Genomic DNA, 21577 nt, shown 5'->3' with positions numbered 1-21577 from the left:
GCCCATCATATACAATTAGTATCAGCTGTTATGATAGTGTAGATGATAGCACACTAGACCACTTAGCCTTTGACATGGGTTCGATCCGTACTACTGTCCCATATCCAATTTTTGTACCATGCTCTTGTTAGATTTCAGGAAACCAAACAAAGAACAAGTTTGGTGACAGTGTCGCTGGCAGGCTGCTTGAATTCATCTGCACAATGGCCTGATTGGCTAACTTCAATGCTAATTAACTCTGAAATGACACAATGTCTCATACTTTTTTCTTAAAATTATTTCGCAGCACAACCCTTCAAAACCCTTACAAGCTTTTCAGACTGTTTCTGACTACATTGTATATCACCAGCTCAGAAGGAATATGGACTTTTTGAATGGCAATGATGTAATGTTGATGCCTTGAAACTTAATCAGAACTCAAAAAGGTCAGATTACAGAGGTTTCAATCAGGGAGACTAATACAGCAACCATATAAAAGGACTGTCATGACATTTGTTGGTTTTGCAGCTCCCAAACAGACTGTCATCTTCCATTCTAATCTGAATCTCAGTCTATCCTACGGATCACTCCAGCGGTGCAACCTTTATGTAAAACAGGTCTTTTTGTGATACATTCATTGGCTCACCTTCCAACCTAACCTAGACCCGGTCTACACTACAGTCCAGTACAACAGTACAATGTTTATTCTACAACACTTGTTGGCTCCGCCAACTCACAATGAATTTGTCACCCTCCAAAATACCTAGACTTCAGACTAAGGTATAGATTAGTCTGCCACCATAGCTCCAATTTAGTGTGAATAGCGACACTACTGGTCAAAAGAGATGGTTTTATCACATATTTAGTATACCCTATTGTAAAGGGACACCCTCCTCTAGCATTACTTTTTCTCAACAGAAGTAGTCAATAGCAGAACAGATTTTTTAATTTTGAACAGGTTAATATTATCTCAGCTGTTTTTCTTAAAAAATCATATGATTTTGCACAAGATGTGTTATATTTCAAGCTAAAATCTGTAAAAAGAAATTACTTAATTTTCTTTGTTACAATTGATATGTACTAGCTCTGAATGTACAGTTAAAATTACTTTTTTTAGAAACATTTGAAATCATAAGATATTTAGCACATTATTATTAATTACCCAATTTGGTGATATTTATTATCTTTATTTCTGGATTCATTTCTAAAATAATAATATAAATTAATAGAAATTCATTTGTCAAAAAAATTTGTAAACCCTTTGGAATATTGTTATCACCGCAGAGTGAAGTAGTAGTGGGCATGCCTCTGATGTGACTGGACATGTTATTGTATTTTGGAAGAACAATGTAATTTTGGGTTTGTTAATATGAAAGTTCAAAAGACAGTGTGATATAGAAAAATGTGAGATAATAAATTACAGTGAAAACAAAAAAAAATTATACAGGCTTACTTTGAAGTTAATTATGTCAACTGGGACCATGAGATCCTAAAAATATGAAAATTTCAGCTTCAAAAATCATTCCCTTGACATGAAGTACTGGAGCCAACTACGAGAAAAGAAGATAAGTAAAAAGTGTATTTTAAATCTTACTCCTCTCGTATTTTTGAAAAAGGTGACTTTATCATCAAAAACAGTAGTGACAACATCAACAAATTTTGAGGGACGGGGAGATTACAAGTGGGGGACAGACTGGGATCAATTGGCTAATAATGAAGTTTTGTCTGTTGCAAAAGAAGGGAGAGTGATTTGTGTCATTTGCAGACTATGTATAAATGAATTTCCGATGACATGCAGAAAGAAGACCAAGGGGTGCCCAACAAGGCAAGTCATATCAACAGTGACAATGTACTAACAACAATGAAGGACCAGATCCAATGAAAGAAGACTTTAAAACTACAACCCGGGCATCAAAAAGGAATGATAAGTACAAACTATTTGTGAAGTTAATTTGTTTGTGGGCTCGTGTGCTTGTTAACAAAATGAATAGAGACAAGGGTAGGATCAAGGTAGAAGTGAAAGCTGTAGGATTCAGTCAGGACACGTCTGAGCCACATGAAATCGTAGTCAGCAAAGAAACAGTAAAAAGTGATATTTTGCAGTTAATTTTGGCAAATCTCAAGGAAATGAAGACAGATAACAAAAGCAAATTTAGTGCAGTTAATGATCAGTTAACTGAAATAAAAACAGATAACAATAGCAAATTTACTTCACTACAAGGAGAATTAAATGACCTGAAAACAGAAAACAATATTAAAATGGACAGGATACAAGATCAAATGGACCAACTTGGCAATCCAGTTTCATAGCTAAAAAATGGGTTAAAAGTGTGAATGAAAATGTTGATGTTTTAGAAAATAAATTTGTTGTTTTGGAAAATGAGGTGGTGGTTGAATCGGCAAGAATGTTAATGACATCAGAGTTGAACAAAAGGCCATAGTGGAAAAATGGAACAAAACACTGCCAGTTTAAAACCAAAAAAATTTTAATGTTGAAAACAATATGCAAATATAGATCAAAAAATTTCAGCAGTTCATGTGTGAACCAAAGTCTATATGCAAACAATGGTATTGCATGGTCCAACACTCCAATCAAAAGTTTTCCATCAGACAATTTACATCCAGTGGATTTTCTGGACCACTATATAGTTTTGTGTCAGGCATAAATGACAACCAAAAAGTTAAATTTGTTACAAGATGTCTTGAAGGTAACACTCTATCATGGGTCAATTTAAATTTAAGTCAGTGGGAAACATATAAAAGTTTCAAAAAAAGTTTTTTAAATAAATTTTGGTCAGAAGCTGAACAGGGGAGAATTAAAAGTGAATTTTTGAATGATTCTAATTATAGGAATAGGGACAGTACTTTGAAAGAATTTTGTAAGAACCAACTTAAAAGAAAAGAAATATGTACCATAATAATTGGAATGAAAGAAATCACAATGGGAATAATTACAGAAACAGAGATAGGCCTAATGGTAAGTTCTATCAGGATCAAAGTGCCAACAGAGAGAGAAATTTGAACATCAGCAGGATACAAATAATGGCGATAACTATGGGCATTTTAATAGAAGAAACAATCATTGAAGTAACTACCTCGGAAATAGCAGTTCACCTCAATGAAGATCCACAGCTTTGGGGTGAGGAAAACAACAAGCATAGGACCCCCAAGTAACATTTACAATTAGACAATAATAACAGTGTTAATGATATGGCACATGTATCTAAAATTGAACAGAAGGAATATCAGATTTCTCATTTATGTTTTAATCAAAAGTTTTGGGATACTATGTTCAGTTATGGTAATGTAGGTACTAATCACTAAAAAGACTGTGAGAGTAGCAAGAATTTTGATGTAGTATGTACTAATGATTTGTTCTCTTGGTCGGAAAACTGTGTTATTGATGTATGTAAATCAGGTGATGACTGTATTGGATCTGAACTACATGATATTTTTGATGTAGATGTGAATGAGAGCTGGCAAGTAAATGAGGTTAGTAAGTCTGAGACTGGTGGCTTATTGCAAATGAAAGAAGGTGAGGTAAGTGACTCTGATGGAGATGAAACTTGTATTGTTAGTGATGTTGTTGATTAAGTAATTTTTGAGGAATATGATGATGATGGTGAGTATCAGGTATTTCAGGAGTTTAAAAATAATGAAATTTCAGAGTTATTTGTGAATGATGGAGACAATACAGGTAAGGTAAGTGAAGTATGTGATATTGTAAGAAAGAAGATCTAAGCAGGAAGTGTAGTTTTCACAGAAATGTGTTTTGTATTCCTTCTGTAACAAGTGATGTTAATTGTGTCATGGAATCCATTCATTATGTTCAATCTTTGACTGACAACATGAGTAACCAAAGTAATGTGATGATACCAGTAAATCTGATGAAACCCAGTAATGACAGTGTGGATGTAGCATTTGATGAAATTGAAAGTGATGTTTTGCATAAGTGTCTATCAGAGATGATGATTCACATTTTGGGTGTCCTTACCTTGAGAATAAAATTTATCACTTTTTGATTGATACGGGAAGCCCAATTTGTGGTAAATCTGAGCAATTTAGAGACAAAATTAGGTATAGTAAGAATTTTGTGGAAATGCCCAGTGTAGGTGTAAAGATAAGAGGAGCTACAGGTAAGCAAAGCAAATTGGTAAATTTCAGGTACTTTTAACTTTTAGTATCGAAGACAAAACCTTTGAACATGGATGCCTAGTGATCCCTAGTCTAGAAGAAAATATATAGCACTTTGTCTTCAGGCCACAAGTGGCTCATCTGGACCATCCGACTGCCGTATCATCCTCAGTTGAGGATGCGGATAGGAGGGGCGTGTGGTCAGCACATCGCTCTCCCGGTCGTTATGATGGTTTTCTTTGACCAGACCCACTAATATTCGGTGAAGTAGCTCCTCAATTGGCATCACGAGGCTGAGTGCACCTCGAAAAATGGCAACAGTGGATGGAGGCCTGGATGGTCACCCATCCAAGTGCCAGCCACACCCAACAGCGCTTAACTTCGGTGATCTCACGGGAACCAGTGTATCCACTGCAGCAAGGCCGTTGCTTGGAAGAAAATATACAAGGTGGAAAAAAATTGTGTCACGAAATTTTAACCCTGGATAGCGAAATTTTGACCATGGATAGCTGATGCCACTAGGAACCAAATTTACTACTGTTGTGTAAGTCGACAACACACCACTTTTAAACTACGGAAACTTGGCGCCACGCACTCCAATTGGCCGTGGGATTGCCCTGTTGCCAGATGCTCTGGACAACACACAGTTGTGAATGCTTTGCCTGCCGGAGATTGAGATGTATCCAAGATGGCCCGCACGCTCGGTAATATCATGCCAGTCTTCCACTCTACGGGCCTGGGGGCGAATCCACCAGAGTCCCAACGCATCTATTGTAGTTTCATGATAAGACATACCACGAACAAACCAACAAACAGCTGTTAGTTCACGTAAGAAAGTCTTTTACATACTGTGTCGGCCCCGAAAAGGTCCTTTTTTGCAGCTAGGACATTGTTTACTTAAAGCAGGTGCTCAAACTGGAGACCCACTGATGTGACACAAGCTTGGTAACATCGAACGGTGTTCTGCCAAACTCATTCAAAGATTCCTGGCATTGCCCCGATGTTATTCGCATCCGGCTGGGTGAACTAGAAACTCGAAGAATCCTCACAGGAAAAAGTCTGGTGACGTGAGGTCTGGTGATCGCAGGAGCCATATCCTATGAGCACCTCTGCCAATTACCCGGCTGTCGAAGAGTTCATTTAAATATCCGCACACAGCACAACTGTTGCGTGAGGGTGCCCCATCATGCTGCAACCACATGCAAAGCCATATGTCCAGGGAACATCTTCCAGCAGGCTGGGTAGAGTTTGTTCCAAAAAGTGAAGGTAATTTTCTCCGGTAAGTCGAGGAGGTAGACGGACCGCTCCAATCAGATGATCACCCACAATGCCTCCCCAAATGTTGAGAGAAAATTGTTCCTGGTGTCTATAGACGTACGTGATGTGAGAATTTCCCCTTGCCCAGTAATGAACGTTTCTATTGTTGTAAAGGCCATCCTGTTGGAAGGTGCACTCATCAGCAAAGAACACAATGGAGGGGAAGTTGGGATCTCGTGCGACATGTTGCAGTACCCATTGGTAAAGCCCTAGCCTATGTTCATAGTCCACCACAGGATTTAAGTCTTCGACAGGGTGGAAACTAAATGGATGCTGGCTGTCATCCCTCCAAACCTCCCAGACTAACTGATGAATGACCCCCATATCATGTCCAACCACTCGAGTACTTATTGTAGGTGATTCCTTGAAGTGCGCGAGAACAGTCTCTTCAAATGTAGCATCCTGTTATGTTCAAGGTCTTACAGCATCACCATGCTATCCCGCTAACGAGCCTGTTTTACCAAGTTGCCGGTGAACTGCTGTGAACATTTTTGGATGTGGGTGGCATTTTGCTGGGTACCACTCCTCATACAACTGTCGAGTTCCATGCACATTACTGCAGGCTAGTCCATAAACAAAAGCCCTATCTTGTTCTTCAAATGAATAGTGTGCCGCCACGCTTTCTGTATGACAACCATAGCGCTGCCCACAACAGATGAACGGCAACAGAGCAATCCCACAGCCATTCAGAGCATGTGGCACAAAGTTCCCGTAGTTTAAAAATGGTGGGTTGTCGACCTACACAACATTAGTAATTTTGGTTCCCACTGGCATTAGCTATCCAGGGTTAAAATTTTGTGACACAATTTTTCTCCACCTTGTACATTATGTCTGCAGATTGATACAACTATATAATTGTTTTTGTAATAGATTTGTGCTTTATCACTTAAATAGTTCTTTTTTTCATTGCATTTGGCTCTGTTTATTAAAGTTTCATTTGTGAATACTTTTTAATCCTATCTGACGTAAATCCTATATACTTGCTTTTGCACGGTATTGGACAGTATATTTACTACACAAAACAATGTTGCAGGATTTGATGTGAATGTAAACAGGAAGTAACCTAATCATTGGAGCGTGTGATAAGAAATCTAGGGAAGAAGTGGGTGGATCCAATCCCACACTACTGTATGGATGTACCCTTGCTGGTCCAGTCAGCATACAAGAGACAACAGGCACTGGATAATGTACTCAAGCATCTGTCAGCTACATCAGTGTTGTGACTGAGATTGTAAATTGTTAGCCAAGAGGTTATCCTATATGAAGAATTCACAGAACTATTTGTTTAGAAAAATCGTCACTGGCGTGGACAGTGTTATTCCACATAAATGTATGCTTTTTCAAGTAGGAGGACTAACTTTCCAATACATTATGTAACTTGAAATCAGTCTTTTTTTTTTTTTTTTTTTTTTTTTTTTTAAACAACTGTAAATGAATCTTCTAGGCTGCTATCTGTGTAGGCTAGTTCCTATGAACAATTAGCAAATAGTGTGGAAGACATTTACTAGTGTAGACAGTATAACAAGATGTATATATGTCTTATTTCATACACTGATTTTGGTTAGATTAGATTAGATCAGATTAGTTTACATTCCGTAGATCCACGCTGAGGAGATCCTCGTGGATGTGGAACATGTCAACGTTTTTTTTTTTTAGCTGAAATAACAATACTAATAGTATGAATATATACAATACATCATTTGTTTCTATTAAAAAATTCGTCAGTGGAGTAGAAGGAGTTGGCCACTAGTAAGTCTTTCAGGCTCCTTTTAAACTGATCTTTATTTGTAACTAAATTTTTTATGTTTACTGGCAAATTATTGAAGATGAGTGTTCCTGAGTAGTGGACCCCTTTTTGAACTAAAGTAAGTGCTTTTAAGTCCTTGTGCAGATCATTTTTGTTCCTGGTATTGCATGTATGAACTGAGCTGTTTGTTGGAAAAAGAGATATATTATTTAGGACAAATTTCATTAATGAGTAAATAGACTGAGAGGCAGTAGTTAGTATACCCAGTTCTTTGAAGAGGTTTCTACAGGGCGTCTGTGAATTTACTCCACAAATAATACGTATTACACGCTTTTGGACTCTGAAAACTTTTCTTTGACTTGAAGAGTTACCCCAAAATATTATACCATATGACATTATGGAATGAAAGTAGGCAAAGTATGCAAGCTTTTTCATTTTTATGTCACCTATGTCTGCTAGCACTCGAATTGCAAATACAGATTTGTTAAGGCGTTTCTGCAGTTCTGTGGTGTGCTCTTCCCAACTGAATTTATTATCAAGTTGTAATCCTGGGAATTTAAGACTGTCAACCTCTTCTATCTGCTCTTCTTCGTATTTTATGCATATGCTGGGTGGAAACCTCTTACAGGTTCTAAATTGCAAATAGTGAGTCTTTTCGAAGTTTAATGTCGGTGAGTTGGCTTTAAACCATTTATTAATATCCATGAAAATATCATATGCAGATCTTTCTAGAACTACACTTGACATACTATTTATTGCAATACTTGTGCCATCTGCAAACAAAACGCACTCTGCTTCTGGCAGTGTAACTGATGAGAGATCATTAATGTACACAAGAAAAAGCAATGGCCCTAAGATGGATCCTTGTGGGATACCACATGTAATTTCTTCCCATTCTGATGATGACTGATGACTTAATTCACTAGTCCCTTGTACTGACACCCTTTGTTTCATGTTAGGTACGACTTGAACCATTTTGCAGCACTGCCCGTGACACCATAGAATTCTAATTTACTTAAAAGGATGTTGTGGTTCACACAATCAAATGCCTTTGACAAATCACAGAAAATACCTGCTGCTTGTAATTTTTTATTTAATGAATTAAGTACATTTTCACTGTAGGTGTAAATAGCCTTCTCGATATCAGAACCCTTCAGAAATCCAAACTGTGTTCTTGATAATATGTTATTTGTGGTCAGATGGTTGAGCAGCTGCCTGTACATTACTTTTTCTAAATTTTTGGAGAGTGCTGGCAAAAGTGAAATCGGTCTGTAGTTTGATGGTATCTCTTTATCCCTTTTCTTGAATAGAGGCTTAACATCTGCATATTTTAGCCAGTCAGGAAATGTCCCAGTTATAATTGACTGGTTACACAAGTAACTTAGAATTGTACTAAACTCACAAGAACATGCCTTAATTAACTTTGTTGATATTTCATCGTAACCACTAGAATGCTTTGTTTTTAAAGATTTTATTATGGACATTATTTCTTTTGGTGAAGTGAGTGATATATTCATGTACTTGAAGCTATTTGTAAAGGCTAGTTTCAGATATTCAAGGGCATTATTTACTGATCCTGACAATTCCATTCTATCAGTAACGGATATAAAGTACTTGTGAAATAGATTTGCCACACTATGCCCATCAGTTACTAATGTGTCATCTACCCTTAGTGCTATTTGCTCCTGTTCCTTTCTGGTTCTACCAGTCTGTTCTTTCACTACATCCCATATTGCTTTTATTTTGTTCCCTGACATTGCTATCTTCTTCTCGTAGTGCATTTGTTTAGACATCTGAATTACTTTTTTTAATGTTTTACAGTATTCCTTGTATTTAGCTAAATCATCAGCATTGGAGCTATTCTTGGTCGACAGATACATTTTCCTTTTTGTCTTACAGGAAATCTTTATTTCTTGTGTAATCCATGGTTTTATTATAGACTTCTGTTTAATTTGAGTAACTTTTAGAGGAAAACAGTTTTCAAACATGGTACTGACATTGTTCATGAATGTATTATATTTTTCTTTCATGTCATGAGCACTATAATCATCTTTCCAGTTCATATCTTTGAGCAGTTTTCTAAAACACTCAATTTTTGGTTGATTGACTACTCTCCTGTACTCAGATTTAGCAGTCTTCATAATCTGCTTAGAATTTACATCTAAAACAACGAGCTGCATGTCATGATCTGATAGTCCATTTATAACAGGTTTTATGATATGATTTTGTTCCTTTGATTTGTCTATAAAAATGTTATCAATGGCTGTCCTTGAGGATTTAGTGATCCTAGTTGGAAAGTTTACAGTGTGAGTTAGATTGAAAGACAACATTACTAACTGCAGTGAATGTTTACTGGAAGATTGCATTAGAAAATCTGTATTAAAGTCACCAGCAATCAAAATTTCTTTGTTTCTTCCTGTTAAATAACCCAAAAGAGCTTCTAGATGATCTAAGAATAGATTATAATTTCCTGCAGGTGTTCGGTAAATAGTTATTATTATATAGGATCTGTTATGGAACTCTACTTCTGTTGCACATGCTTCTAGGTGCTGCTCTAAACAGAATTTATTAATGTCAATGTTCTTGAATTTATGGCAGTTTTTGATAAATGTGGCAACTCCTCCTCCATCCATATCTACTCTGCAGAAGTAGGAAGCTAGCTTAAATCCTGAAATGTCTAACATATCTATATCAGTGGTCACTTGATGTTCAGAGAGGCAGATTATGTCAATTTGGTTAGATGAATTCATTTCATCGATACAAATGAGTAGTTCATCAACTTTATTTCTAAGTCCCGGAATGTTCTGGTGTAATAAAGATAACTGATACTGCATACTAATGGGATTGTAACTGCTTTGGCGAAGATGAACTGGCAGTTTCTGATTACTTTCTGTTAAACACTGTTTAAACGGAGGCTGTATGATAAAATCTGACTCCTGTTCATCTGTTTTCTCAAACTGAGTGTGTCTGCCAATCTCTCTTAAAACTCGTTTTCTTTCCCCCTTCCCTATCCTAAAAAAAGGCATTCCTTTGACACCTGTGACCACTGGTATTTTACCACTTGTGACAGTGCCCCCCCCCCCCCCCCCCCCCAAGTTTTCTGCAATCAACCCAGACAGTTTTCCCTTCCCTTTCCTATTGAGGTGAAGGCCATGCCTAGTGTAGTCCCACCTATCAATAGCATCCACAGGAATCAAACCAATATGGAACCCTATATCCATCCTAAGCAGCCACTCCAACTCCAAGTTCACCCTCCCTACGGAAGAGTTCAAATGAGGCCGATCATGGCGTCTCAACACAGACACAAATCCCACACTTGTATGCTTCGTTGCTGACGCTATCTTCACCAGGTCACTCTCTATGGAATATTCAGAGTCTCTGCCAATGCTATTTCCCAGGCCACCCACTATAACCACAGCATCCTCCTTTGTGAAATCCTTGCAAAAAGCACCTACATCCTCTGTTACCTGACCCAGATCTGCACTAGGCTTGAAAAAGTTTGTGACCTGGTAGTCACAAGATACTCGATTATGTCATCGTTCAAAGCTATTTATGACTCTGATTACCTGTATTTACTCTGATTACCTGTATTTATCGTGAGTGCTACAATATTGGAACTTGAGTTGGGGTAAACTCATGCTTAACAGTGTTTTGGGTGCCCCTGGTCATTGCGTCTGTGTGTGTGCACTCAAGGAGAGTGTGTAACTATTGATTGGGGCTACATGATTCCTATAATTACTCTTTACATGTGATTGAACTTATTGATATATGATTGTGAACTTTATTCATTCTGTTGTGTCAAAGCATTTTTTGCTGGTGTGTACTCAGTGTAGTTTGGATTCAGTCCACACATTGTAAGCTTAGACCCTAATTTTTTCACTATTTTGCCCTTTCATGAGTCAACATATTTTTAAACACTCTGATTTAGTGTTGTATTCCTCCTCATCACTGAGTACATTCTCCTGGTCTGTACCCATCGTCATGAGTTTTTCGAGTCAGCTCATTCGTCATACACAAGGGTTCTTACTTTTTTTCTCTTCTCTTTTGAAGATTTTGGAGGTGTGACTTTACAGATGTAAACTTGCAATTTGTAATTCTAGTAATTTACATTGTCTCTGCACTTATTTCTATAGTTTAGTGTTGTAATATTGTAGTATTGAGTTTGTATCATTTGTCTTGTGACAGTATGTTCCACAGATCTGAAAATCTGAATACCATGTCATGATATATGTACAAATATTTCTATACATCTGTATTCTATCTTTTAGCATCATTTTGTACACCATTTGGCAAACCATATAGTCTGTCACAAAATATTGTAAACATATTGTTTCCAAATTTTGTGGCAGGGATATTGTAAAGGGACACGACCCTCTAGCATTACTTTTCCTCAACAGAAGTAGTTGATGCCCTAACTTTGGAATTCGGAACAGGTTAATATTATCTAAGCTGATTATCTAAAAAAAAAAAAATTCATACGATTTGCACAAGCTAAAATCTATAAAACAAAATTACTTTATTTTCTTTGTTACAATCAAAATGTACTAGCTCTGAATGTACAGTTAATTTTTTTTTTTTTTTTTTAAGAAACATTTGAAATTATGAGATATTTAGCACACTTAAAATTTCTATTATTAATAATGCGATTTGGTGCTATTTATTGTCTTTATTTCTGGATTCATTTACAAAATAATAATATACATTAACAAAAATTCGCTTGTGAAGAAAATTTGTAAACCCTTTGGAATATTTTTCTTACCGCAGAGTGAAGTAGTAGTAGGCATGCCTCTGATGTGACCGGACGTGTTTTTTGTGTTTTGTGAGAACAATGTAATTCTGAGTTTCTTGATGTGACAATGCAAAAAAGACAGTGTGACATAGAAAAATGTGAGAGAATAAATTATAGTGAAAACAAACAGAAAATTCCACAGGCTTACTTCGAAGTTAATTATGTCAATTGGATCCATGAGATACTAAAAATATGAAAATTTCGGCTTCATGAATCAGCCCCTAGACATGAAGAACTGCAGCCAACCATGAGAAAAGAAGGTAAGTGAAAAGCTTATTGTAAATCTTATTCCTACAAAGATGATGTGACTTACCAAATGAAAGTGCTGGCAGGTCGACAGACACACAAACAAACACAAACATACACACAAAATTCAAGCTTTCGCAACAAACTGTTGCCTCATCAGGAAAGAGGGAAGGAGAGGGAAAGACGAAAGGATGTGGGTTTTAAGGGAGAGGGTAAGGAGTCATTCCAATCCCGGGAGCGGAAAGACTTACCTTAGGGGGAAAAAAGGATGGGTATACACTCGCACACGCACACAGAGTTGAAACTCTTTGTCTTTAAATATGTCTGCTTGTGTCTGTATATGTGTGGATGGATATGTGTGTGTGTGCGAGTGTATACCCGTCCTTTTTTCCCCCTAAGGTAAGTCTTTCCGCTCCCGGGATTGGAATGACTCCTTACCCTCTCCCTTAAAACCCACATCCTTTCGTCTTTCCCTCTCCTTCCCTCTTTCCTGATGAGGCAACAGTTTGTTGCGAAAGCTTGAATTTTGTGTGTATGTTTGTGTGTCTGTCGACCTGCCAGCACTTTCATTTGGTAAGTCACATCATCTTTATATATATATATATATATATATATATATATATATATATATATATATATATATATATATATAAAATAGAGGGAAACATTCCACGTAGGAAAAATATATCTAAAAACAAAGATGATGTGACTTACCAAATGAAAGTGCTGGCAGGTCGACAGACACACAAACGAACACAAACATACACACAAAATTCAAGCTTTCGCAACAAACTGTTGCCTCATCAGGAAAGAGGGAAGGAGAGGGAAAGACGAAAGGATATGGGTTTTAAGGGAGAAGGTAAGGAGTCATTCCAATCCCGGGAGCGGAAAGACTTACCTTAGGGGGAAAAAAGGACGGGTATACACTCGCACACGCACACAGAGTTGAAACTCTTTGTCTTTAAATATGTCTGCTTGTGTCTGTATATGTGTGGATGGATATGTGTGTGTGTGCGAGTGTATACCTGTCCTTTTTTCCCCCTAAGGTAAGTCTTTCCGCTCCCGGGATTGGAATGACTCCTTACCCTCTCCCTTAAAACCCACATCCTTTCGTCTTTCCCTCTCCTTCCCTCTTTCCTGATGAGGCAACAGTTTGTTGCGAAAGCTTGAATTTTGTGTGTATATTTGTGTTTGTTTGTGTGTCTATCGACCTGCCAGCGCTTTTGTTTGGTGGGTCTCATCATCTTTCTTTTTGGATATGTTTTTTCCACGTGGAATGTTTCCCTCTGTTATATATATATATATATATATATATATATATATATATATATATATATATATATATATATATATATATATATATAGGGAAACATTCCACGTAGGAAAGTAAGTGGCTCTGGTTATTTGCTTCTGTACCAGGTCGGGAGGGTAGTTGCGGGATGCGAAAGCTGTTGTCAGGTTATTGGTGTAATGCTTCAGGGATTCCGGACTGGAGCAAATTCGTTTGCCACGAAGACCTAGGCTGTAGGGAAGGGACCGTTTGATGTGGACTCCTTTGGTTCCTTCAGATTCACCTGGTCCTACTCCAAATCCCATGCCACTTTCCTTGATGTTGACCTCCACCTGTCCAATGACCAGCTTCACACGTCCGTCCACATCAAACCCACCAACAAGCAACAGTACCTCCATTACGACAGCTGCCATCCATTCCACATCAAATGGTCCCTTCCCTACAGCCTAGGTCTTCGTGGCAAACGAATCTGCTCCAGTCCGGAATCCCTGAAGCATTACACCAACAACCTGACAACAGCTTTCGCATCCCGCAACTACCCTCCCGACCTGGTACAGAAGCAAATAACCAGAGCCACTTCCTCATCCTCTCAAACCCAGAACCTCCCACAGAAGAACCACAAAAGTGCCCCACTTGTGACAGGATACTTTCCGGGACTGGATCAGATTCTGAATGTGGCTCTCCAGCAGGGATACGACTTCCTCAAATCCTGCCCTGAAATGAGATCCATCCTTCATGAAATCCTCCCCACTCCACCAAGAGTGTCTTTCCGCCGTCCACCTAACCTTCGTAACCTCTTAGTTCATTGCTATGAAATCCCCAAACCACCTTCCCTACCCTCTGGCTCCTACCCTTGTAACCGCCCCCGGTGTAAAACCTGTCCCATGCACCCTCCCACCACCACCTACTCCAGTCCTGTAACCCGGAAGGTGTACACGATCAAAGGCAGAGCCACATGTGAAAGCACCCACGTGATCTACCAACTGACCTGCCTACACTGTGATGCATTCTATGTGGGAATGACCAGCAACAAACTGTCCATTCGCATGAATGGACACAGGCAGACAGTGTTTGTTGGTAATGAGGATCACCCTGTGGCTAAACATGCCTTGGTGCACGGCCAGCACATCTTGGCGCAGTGTTACACCGTCCGGGTTATCTGGATACTTCCCACTAACACCAACCTATCCGAACTCCGGAGATGGGAACTTGCTCTTCAATATATCCTCTCTTCCCGTTATCCACCAGGCCTCAATCTCCGCTAATTTCAAGTTGCCGCCACTCATACCACCTGTCATTCAACAACATCTTTGCCTCTGCACTTCTGCCTCGACTGACATCTCTGCCCAAACTCTTTGTCTTTAAATATGTCTGCTTGTGTCTGTATATGTGTGGATGGATATGTGTGTGTGTGCGAGTGTATACCCGTCCTTTTTTCCCCCTAAGGTAAGTCTTTCCGCTCCCGGGATTGGAATGACTCCTTACCCTCTCCCTTAAAACCCACATCCTTTCATCTTTCCCTCTCCTTCCCTCTTTCCTGATGAGGCAACAGTTTGTTGCAAAAGCTTGAATTTTGTGTGTATGTTTGTGTTTGTTTGTGTGTCTGTCGACCTGCCAGCACTTTCATTTGGTAAGTCACATCATCTTTGTTTTTATATATCATCCTTTTTAATTGGTTAATATAACAACAAAAACAATCAATTTTTCACAAAATAATTTAATTGGATAGATAAAACATCTACTCACCAAGCGGCAGCAGAACACACACATAAAAGAATGTTATAGTTAGCCAAGCTTTCGGAGCCAGTGGCTCCTTTTTCAGGCAGAAGGGTTGAAAGGGAAGGGCGAGGGGTGAAGGGAAAGGACTAGAGAGGTCTAGGAGACTTACCAAGCGGTATGTCTCCCCTGACCTGCAGTTCTGGGTAACTTTTCTGAAATCTACCCCTTTTCATAGACCTTTGCAGACCTTTTCCTTCTTCCCTTTCAAGCCTTCTGCCTGAAGGAGGAGCCACTTGCTCCGAAAGCTTGTCTAATTACAATCTTCTTTTATGTGTGTGTTCTGCCATCGCTTGGTGAATAGATTTTTTTATCTATCTAATAAAATTATTTTTTAATTGGCTAGTAATTCCTATTCAATAAGAACAATTATTTCTTTACAGTAACTGACAGTCTAACATTTCAAAAGTTACACAAGTTATTCTCATTTCAGTGGTTCATTGTTTTAAATACCTTCCGCACCTCATTATTTGTTGTGTGAATTCCGCAAAAATGGAAATCATAAAAATCACATTGAGAGGGCATATGAAGTAAAAGAATATAAAGTAATCTACACTGGGGTCTGGTTGAAGCAAAATGCAAACTTTCGAGGAGGAAAAATATTGCATATACAGTAATATCGGATTTATAACAGATTAAGATGAAAAATCACAATCTGAGGTGAGAATTTGTTTCTTTTCCAGTTATTAGACTTAATCTATATCACATAAGTTTTTTTTTTTTTTTTTTTTTTAAATCGCCATGTTTCAATTACCTACACAGAACTTACGACAGTTTAAACTGATTAGCTCTACTGATTCTCAAAAAGTACTACTGACTTGAAATCAGTTCCCATAGCACAATTCAACAGCCACTTCCACAGACTTATTTTAAAAATATTCTGTATTACTGCTATTTAATAAAATATCTCAGACTTATGTTAGTGACACGTACACAAATGTTTACATATTGTTATATCCTACAACGCTAAGACAAAGTAAAAATAATGTTCATCACAGAATTGATCTGACATCTAGGATGTATCCTGTCTGTAGAAAGAACCAACAAACTTTTTTTTTTCAACAGTAAGTTTACTTCAATAGTATCAACTGCACCTGTAGCCATGTACTGGAACCTGCACAATTTCAGTGTCTTTCTGCTTGGGTTTTGTTTGTGTTGAGTACGCATATATTATATGCAATGCCACACCCTTGTTCTTGGCAAAAGGTACTTTTGTTAGGAAGCTTTTTTCCTGAAACTGGGGTTACTTTGGCCCAATTTTACCAGTCTTTTTATATGTGGTAAGAAAACAAGGGATAGTGGCACAGAGAACATTTCAAATACATTTTTCTAGCATTGTCAAAGACTTGTATCATCAATTAGAAAAGATGTTAAATGAAACATATTATATCTGTTGCTATGGTACCATAAAACAAGTGGGGCAATGTTACCCAAACTCAAGGGTGCTTTGACCCATTCAGTCATTTTTTCATGAAAAAGTGGTAATATACACATTCAGCAGCATGAGGAGCAAATCAAACACTACATTTTGAAAGGAAGAACAGGAAATGTCGAACTTTATTCTGAAAGTGACACAGTCAATGTACAAGTACAGAATATTTCACCAATTGTGTAATTCATTTAGATGTTACATGGTACATTATCGTTACTATTTGCAAAGAGAATATATCATATGTTAGGGATATTGAACAGTAGGGATGTGAGTCTCATTACACAAATTTCTGAAGTCGTATTAAAAAATAGAGGCATTTTGTTACTCATGTTGCAATGATGATTATTATCGAACCCTCCCAGGAATAAAACAGTTTGCCTTTTTGCTGTGGCCATTTCCAGTAGTACTTGGTCTTCCCCATACACATCAATTCAGCAGCTTTCACTCATCTTAGTACCACTTCCAGAATATTCTTCCTTGTTGTAGAGAACTGTATAATTTTGCCCAACTGCTAGTTTACCTTTCAACATTTTGTGGTGCTGGATATCATCTTGTACAGCAGAGAAACTTTCACAATCAGATCCTAGCACCACTTTATCTTCATTTTGAGGTTACTTTGGCCCAGACTAAAGTAACCCTATATTTCGTAAGAATGTGCACTGTTTTACAAAAGCGTTAAGCATATTATCTAAATTGTATTTCAGATAAATGACAGTTCACTTTATTAAACACAATGCTCACATAATGCAAAACTAAACACACTGTGTTTTTAGTTTAAATTATGTGAGCCCACTAGGCATAAGTTTATGGAATGTAATGGCTGTTCATATATTAATAATGAACATTGAGTCCCGTCTTGGCAATGCAATATTACTTCATGGAACTCACAATCTTGTGAATGCATTTATTCCATACTAATTACGTAATTTTTAGCGGGAAAGAAAGTTAAAACTTTTTTCCAAACAGTGGGCCAAAGTTACCCACAAAGACCTTAAGTAACTCCAACTTAGGGTATTCTTACATTATGGAGGAAAGGTGATATATCTTCAGTGTAATGTACACTACATAAAACAATGTTGTGTCTATATGTTGTTATATTATCTGAGTGACTTGCCCTATATTATGTTGTACACTTCTGTACATTGAACAACTGGGAGGATCAATAAAGTCACAATACAATAGTGAGCACATCTATGTTCAATGTAAACAGCAATGTGTTAAGTAGTGCAATTTTCTGGAGAAATGTCAGGTATCATATTACCATGTAAAATTTATGCAAAAGAGATTCACTTTGTCACCATTGTCCAAAGGTAACAGGTCCCAATTATTCTGTTTTCCCCTTGTGTTTTTCCTGATTGTGAAGGAAATAATTTGATTAATTAAAGTTAATTTCATACTGCATTTATATATTCATGTATGAAGAAGTGGATGAGCAGTGTAATAAGGAGTATCACTTCAGTAAAATAAGCCATTATTAACCCACATCTGTCTGTATTTTTTTTAATGCCTGTAAACGCAATGTAGGCACCTTTACAACATAGTATGTGGTGTGAATATACAATGTTCTCGTTTCACATCATTACGATTTATCGTGCAAATGACCCATGGAACATAAAACTAACCAAACAACGACGAAACTATGTGTTCTAATCTTTTTTTTAACTATTAAAACCGATGTTTATATTCTCCGTTTCTACTAGTTTATTGCTGGCGTTTAGTTTCTTCTTCAAAACGTTTTGCTGAGACTGGAATACACTGCTCTTTTTTTATTTACGTAAATTATTGTTTTCCTTATTGCACTTGATTATTATAACTTTTTCACGTTATCTTTTTGGTTTTGTCATCAGCTGCAGAGTGCACACGACTTCATGTTAACCCACAACAGTAAATATCAGTTCTCAGACTCCTAGACGAAATCACGTGAACATGGAATTTGTTCTTAAATTCAAAACAAAAAACTAGCTGCAGCTACGAAACGCACTATGGCAAAAATTACCTGTTTCAGTTTAGGACCAAATGAAGTAGGTTCTGGGCTCGTTTTTCGAGCAAAACTCAGCATAGGTAGGCGCTGTACTGCCTCCATTTCGAAGTATTTCAGTGGTATCGATGTTCTTAACAATCACAACAACAAAAATCGTACAGCTACTGAAATCACGTTTATGTCAAGCTTACTACTTGAAATCAACTGCATATTGCGCTCCCTCCAACGTTCCGTTAATGTTTTTACGGTTTGCAACGTCATATCCCCACCGACCAAGAGCAAGCTAGGCAACGTTAACGCGCTATATACTTTTTGAATTTTGACACTTGTATCTCGGGGTAAGGCTATACACTTAGTGTACGTTTACACTGCCTGCGATGCGATGCGATGCGACGCGACGCGATGCGAAGCATAATGGCCAAAGCGATGCAATACGATGGAGCGTTCACATTGCACACGATACAGCGCACGCGATCTGGCCAGCAATTGAGTCTCAGCACGATGTCGTGTTTCCTCGACCCAGTAAATTCTTTTTTAATAGAAAACAGTGCTCTGAGAATTCAACGCAGTCGTGAATGGGTGCATGAAATCAACAAGGAGAGGAGGGCTATAGGAGAATTTCATCATTTGTACAGTGACTTGAGAAAAGATGAGGATAAATTTTGGAGTTATCCAGAATGAGTACAGAGACATTTGATTATATAGTGTCGTCTGTTTCAAATAGATTACAGAAGCAAAACACAAATTTCAGAATGGCTATTACCCCTGAAAAAGTTATGATCACCATTAGGTAAGTACAATATTAAGTTTAGAGCAATCATTTTATTATGAAAGATTTACAAATTGTGATAGATTCAAACTTTCTTTTAATAAATTTTGACATAGTCGACAATGAGAAGTAAAATACATCACAGTTCACTCACTTAAGTATCAAAATTTTCAGAATCTTGGTGGCTTGAAATAACAATGTCATCAGGTTCAATTTCAGAAATGACTATTTCATTCTGCGGATTTCCAGCAATTACGATTTCAACTGGATTTTCAGGTGCATAGGGTGACATCAACGAATGTGCAGTGGAAGTGGTTGATTGTTCCAATTCTTCCAAAAGAACCTGCTGAATTTTTATCCTGACTCTCAACTGAGCTGCTGGTGATAGTTTTCGCATTGCTGGCAGCAAACTCACTACAAAATTATAGCTGTCATCTTGCGTTTCTGATTTCGACATTTGTTGCTCAATTAGTTTCAACTTTTGCTTCTCTATATTTAGCAACTCAGAGTTTGTCGATTTCTTGGATCTCTTGTTTTGGTTTGTGTGTAGGGTGGGTGAGGGAGGAGGCATCGAAACGCCACCCTCTGAACTTACAGACAGTCTTGAAGACCTGGCTTGGTTGGTTTCATCAGGTGAAACACTCTCTTTCTCTGTAAGAGCTGGTGAAAATGGTACTTCGTCGTGTTGCGATGCTGTTCTTTTACTGTGATGAACATTAGTCTTGGTCTTCCGTGGCGTCATTATGTCAGTCAGGAAGGTCATTAGCTCGTACCACGGCCAATTGGATTGGAAATGCGGCATGCCACCTTCGTCTCCTGAACGTTCAGCACGAGTTTTTTTGAGGAAAGTGTCACGTAGGTTCTTCCATTTATTCTTCAGTACCTCGCCTGAAAATATAGACGTGAAATTCCAAAATGACAGAGCAAACAGTAGTGCTTCAAGAAGAGCGAGGAGTGTCAGAGAGGCCTTCAAAAACTATGTCAACAGTCATTAACGCAAATATATTTCATGTCGAAATTATCAAATACTGTAACTATTGTGAACGTCATTTCATTATCAAAACACTGTAATAGTATCTATACACAATTAAAATTAGAAAATAAACGAAGTTGTTTGTGTTACTTATTTCTTGGAGTCTTGTAGCTATTTATTTTACTTTTTTGTACTTACTGTCTGTTCCACAATCTTCAGATATTTCATTCCATGCTTGACGAACAAAATCCCTATTGTGGTAATATTTATTTTTCTGCTCCCACAACACGGAGCGTTCACGCGCACTGTTAATTAGTCTTTCGATGTCCATTGCAAGCAAGCAATTACTTCAGACGCAAGCGCAAACAAGCAATCGCTCCAAACACTCGCGCGAAACGCAAACTCGGTTGCGACTACAGAGGAGTCATCGCATCGCACCGCATCACATCGCTCGGCCCAGCCTGCTGTCTAAACGGGCACCGCTCTATTGCCTGCCCATTGTCACGCGATTTCAGCGCTTCATCGCTCCGCTCGGCTGGGCATCGCATCGCATCGCATCGCGGGCAGTGTAAATTTAGCCTATCCACTGAAAATATTTGATTTTTGCCTTACTTGTAGCGTAATATGTCAGCTTCGTGGCGAAGTGCCCATCACCTCACTAATGACCATTCTTACTGCGATGTACACATTTTAGTAAGACACTACGCAAAACTCAGAAAGTTTACAACGAAAATTAGGGGTCGCTATGATTTTGCGTTTGGTGCGTATTACACCATATGTTGCTGCGTATGAAATTTAGCTAACATGCTGAATTTTTGTTTAGACTTGGGAGGAGGTCTCTATCTGCCTCCGATCTCGAGAAAATAGATCCCATGTAGCGCGCTCACTTCCGATCTCACGCCCGCGAGAATGAAATACTCGCAACATCTCTCATATCTACAAAACCGCTCGAGACATCGAAACTAAAGTTTGGCGAACGATAACACACAAGGAGGAGAGTGTTTTGCCAATTATTAAACACACGGAACTTTCTTATCTATGGCGATACATCACTACTTATACTTCTTTTTTTATTTATTTCACTCCAGTGACTGTAATTTTTTAAGAGTTATCGACAGCTAGCGAAACAAGAGCTTCCTAGTA

At 38.0% G+C, this 21577-nt stretch overlaps 1 protein-coding gene across 1 annotated transcript in view; it reads right to left on the bottom strand.

Annotated features, from left to right (window-relative positions):
- Positions 1-19049, bottom strand: part of LOC126259705 (tyrosine-protein phosphatase non-receptor type 23-like) — a 196136-nt gene extending 177087 nt beyond the window's left edge. The window contains exon 1 of the mRNA XM_049956677.1: positions 18708-19049. Within this exon, the coding sequence (XP_049812634.1) occupies positions 18708-18794 (87 nt within the window). The 5' untranslated portion in view covers positions 18795-19049. The remainder of the gene's footprint in view (positions 1-18707) is intronic.
- Positions 19050-21577: the final 2528 nt, after the last annotated feature.

The sequence above is a fragment of the Schistocerca nitens genome, chromosome 5 (genome assembly GCF_023898315.1).
Source record: "Schistocerca nitens isolate TAMUIC-IGC-003100 chromosome 5, iqSchNite1.1, whole genome shotgun sequence".
NCBI lineage: Eukaryota > Metazoa > Arthropoda > Insecta > Orthoptera > Acrididae > Schistocerca > Schistocerca nitens.
The sequence above is the reverse complement of the archived record's forward strand: the minus strand, read 5'-3'. Positions and strand labels throughout refer to the sequence as shown.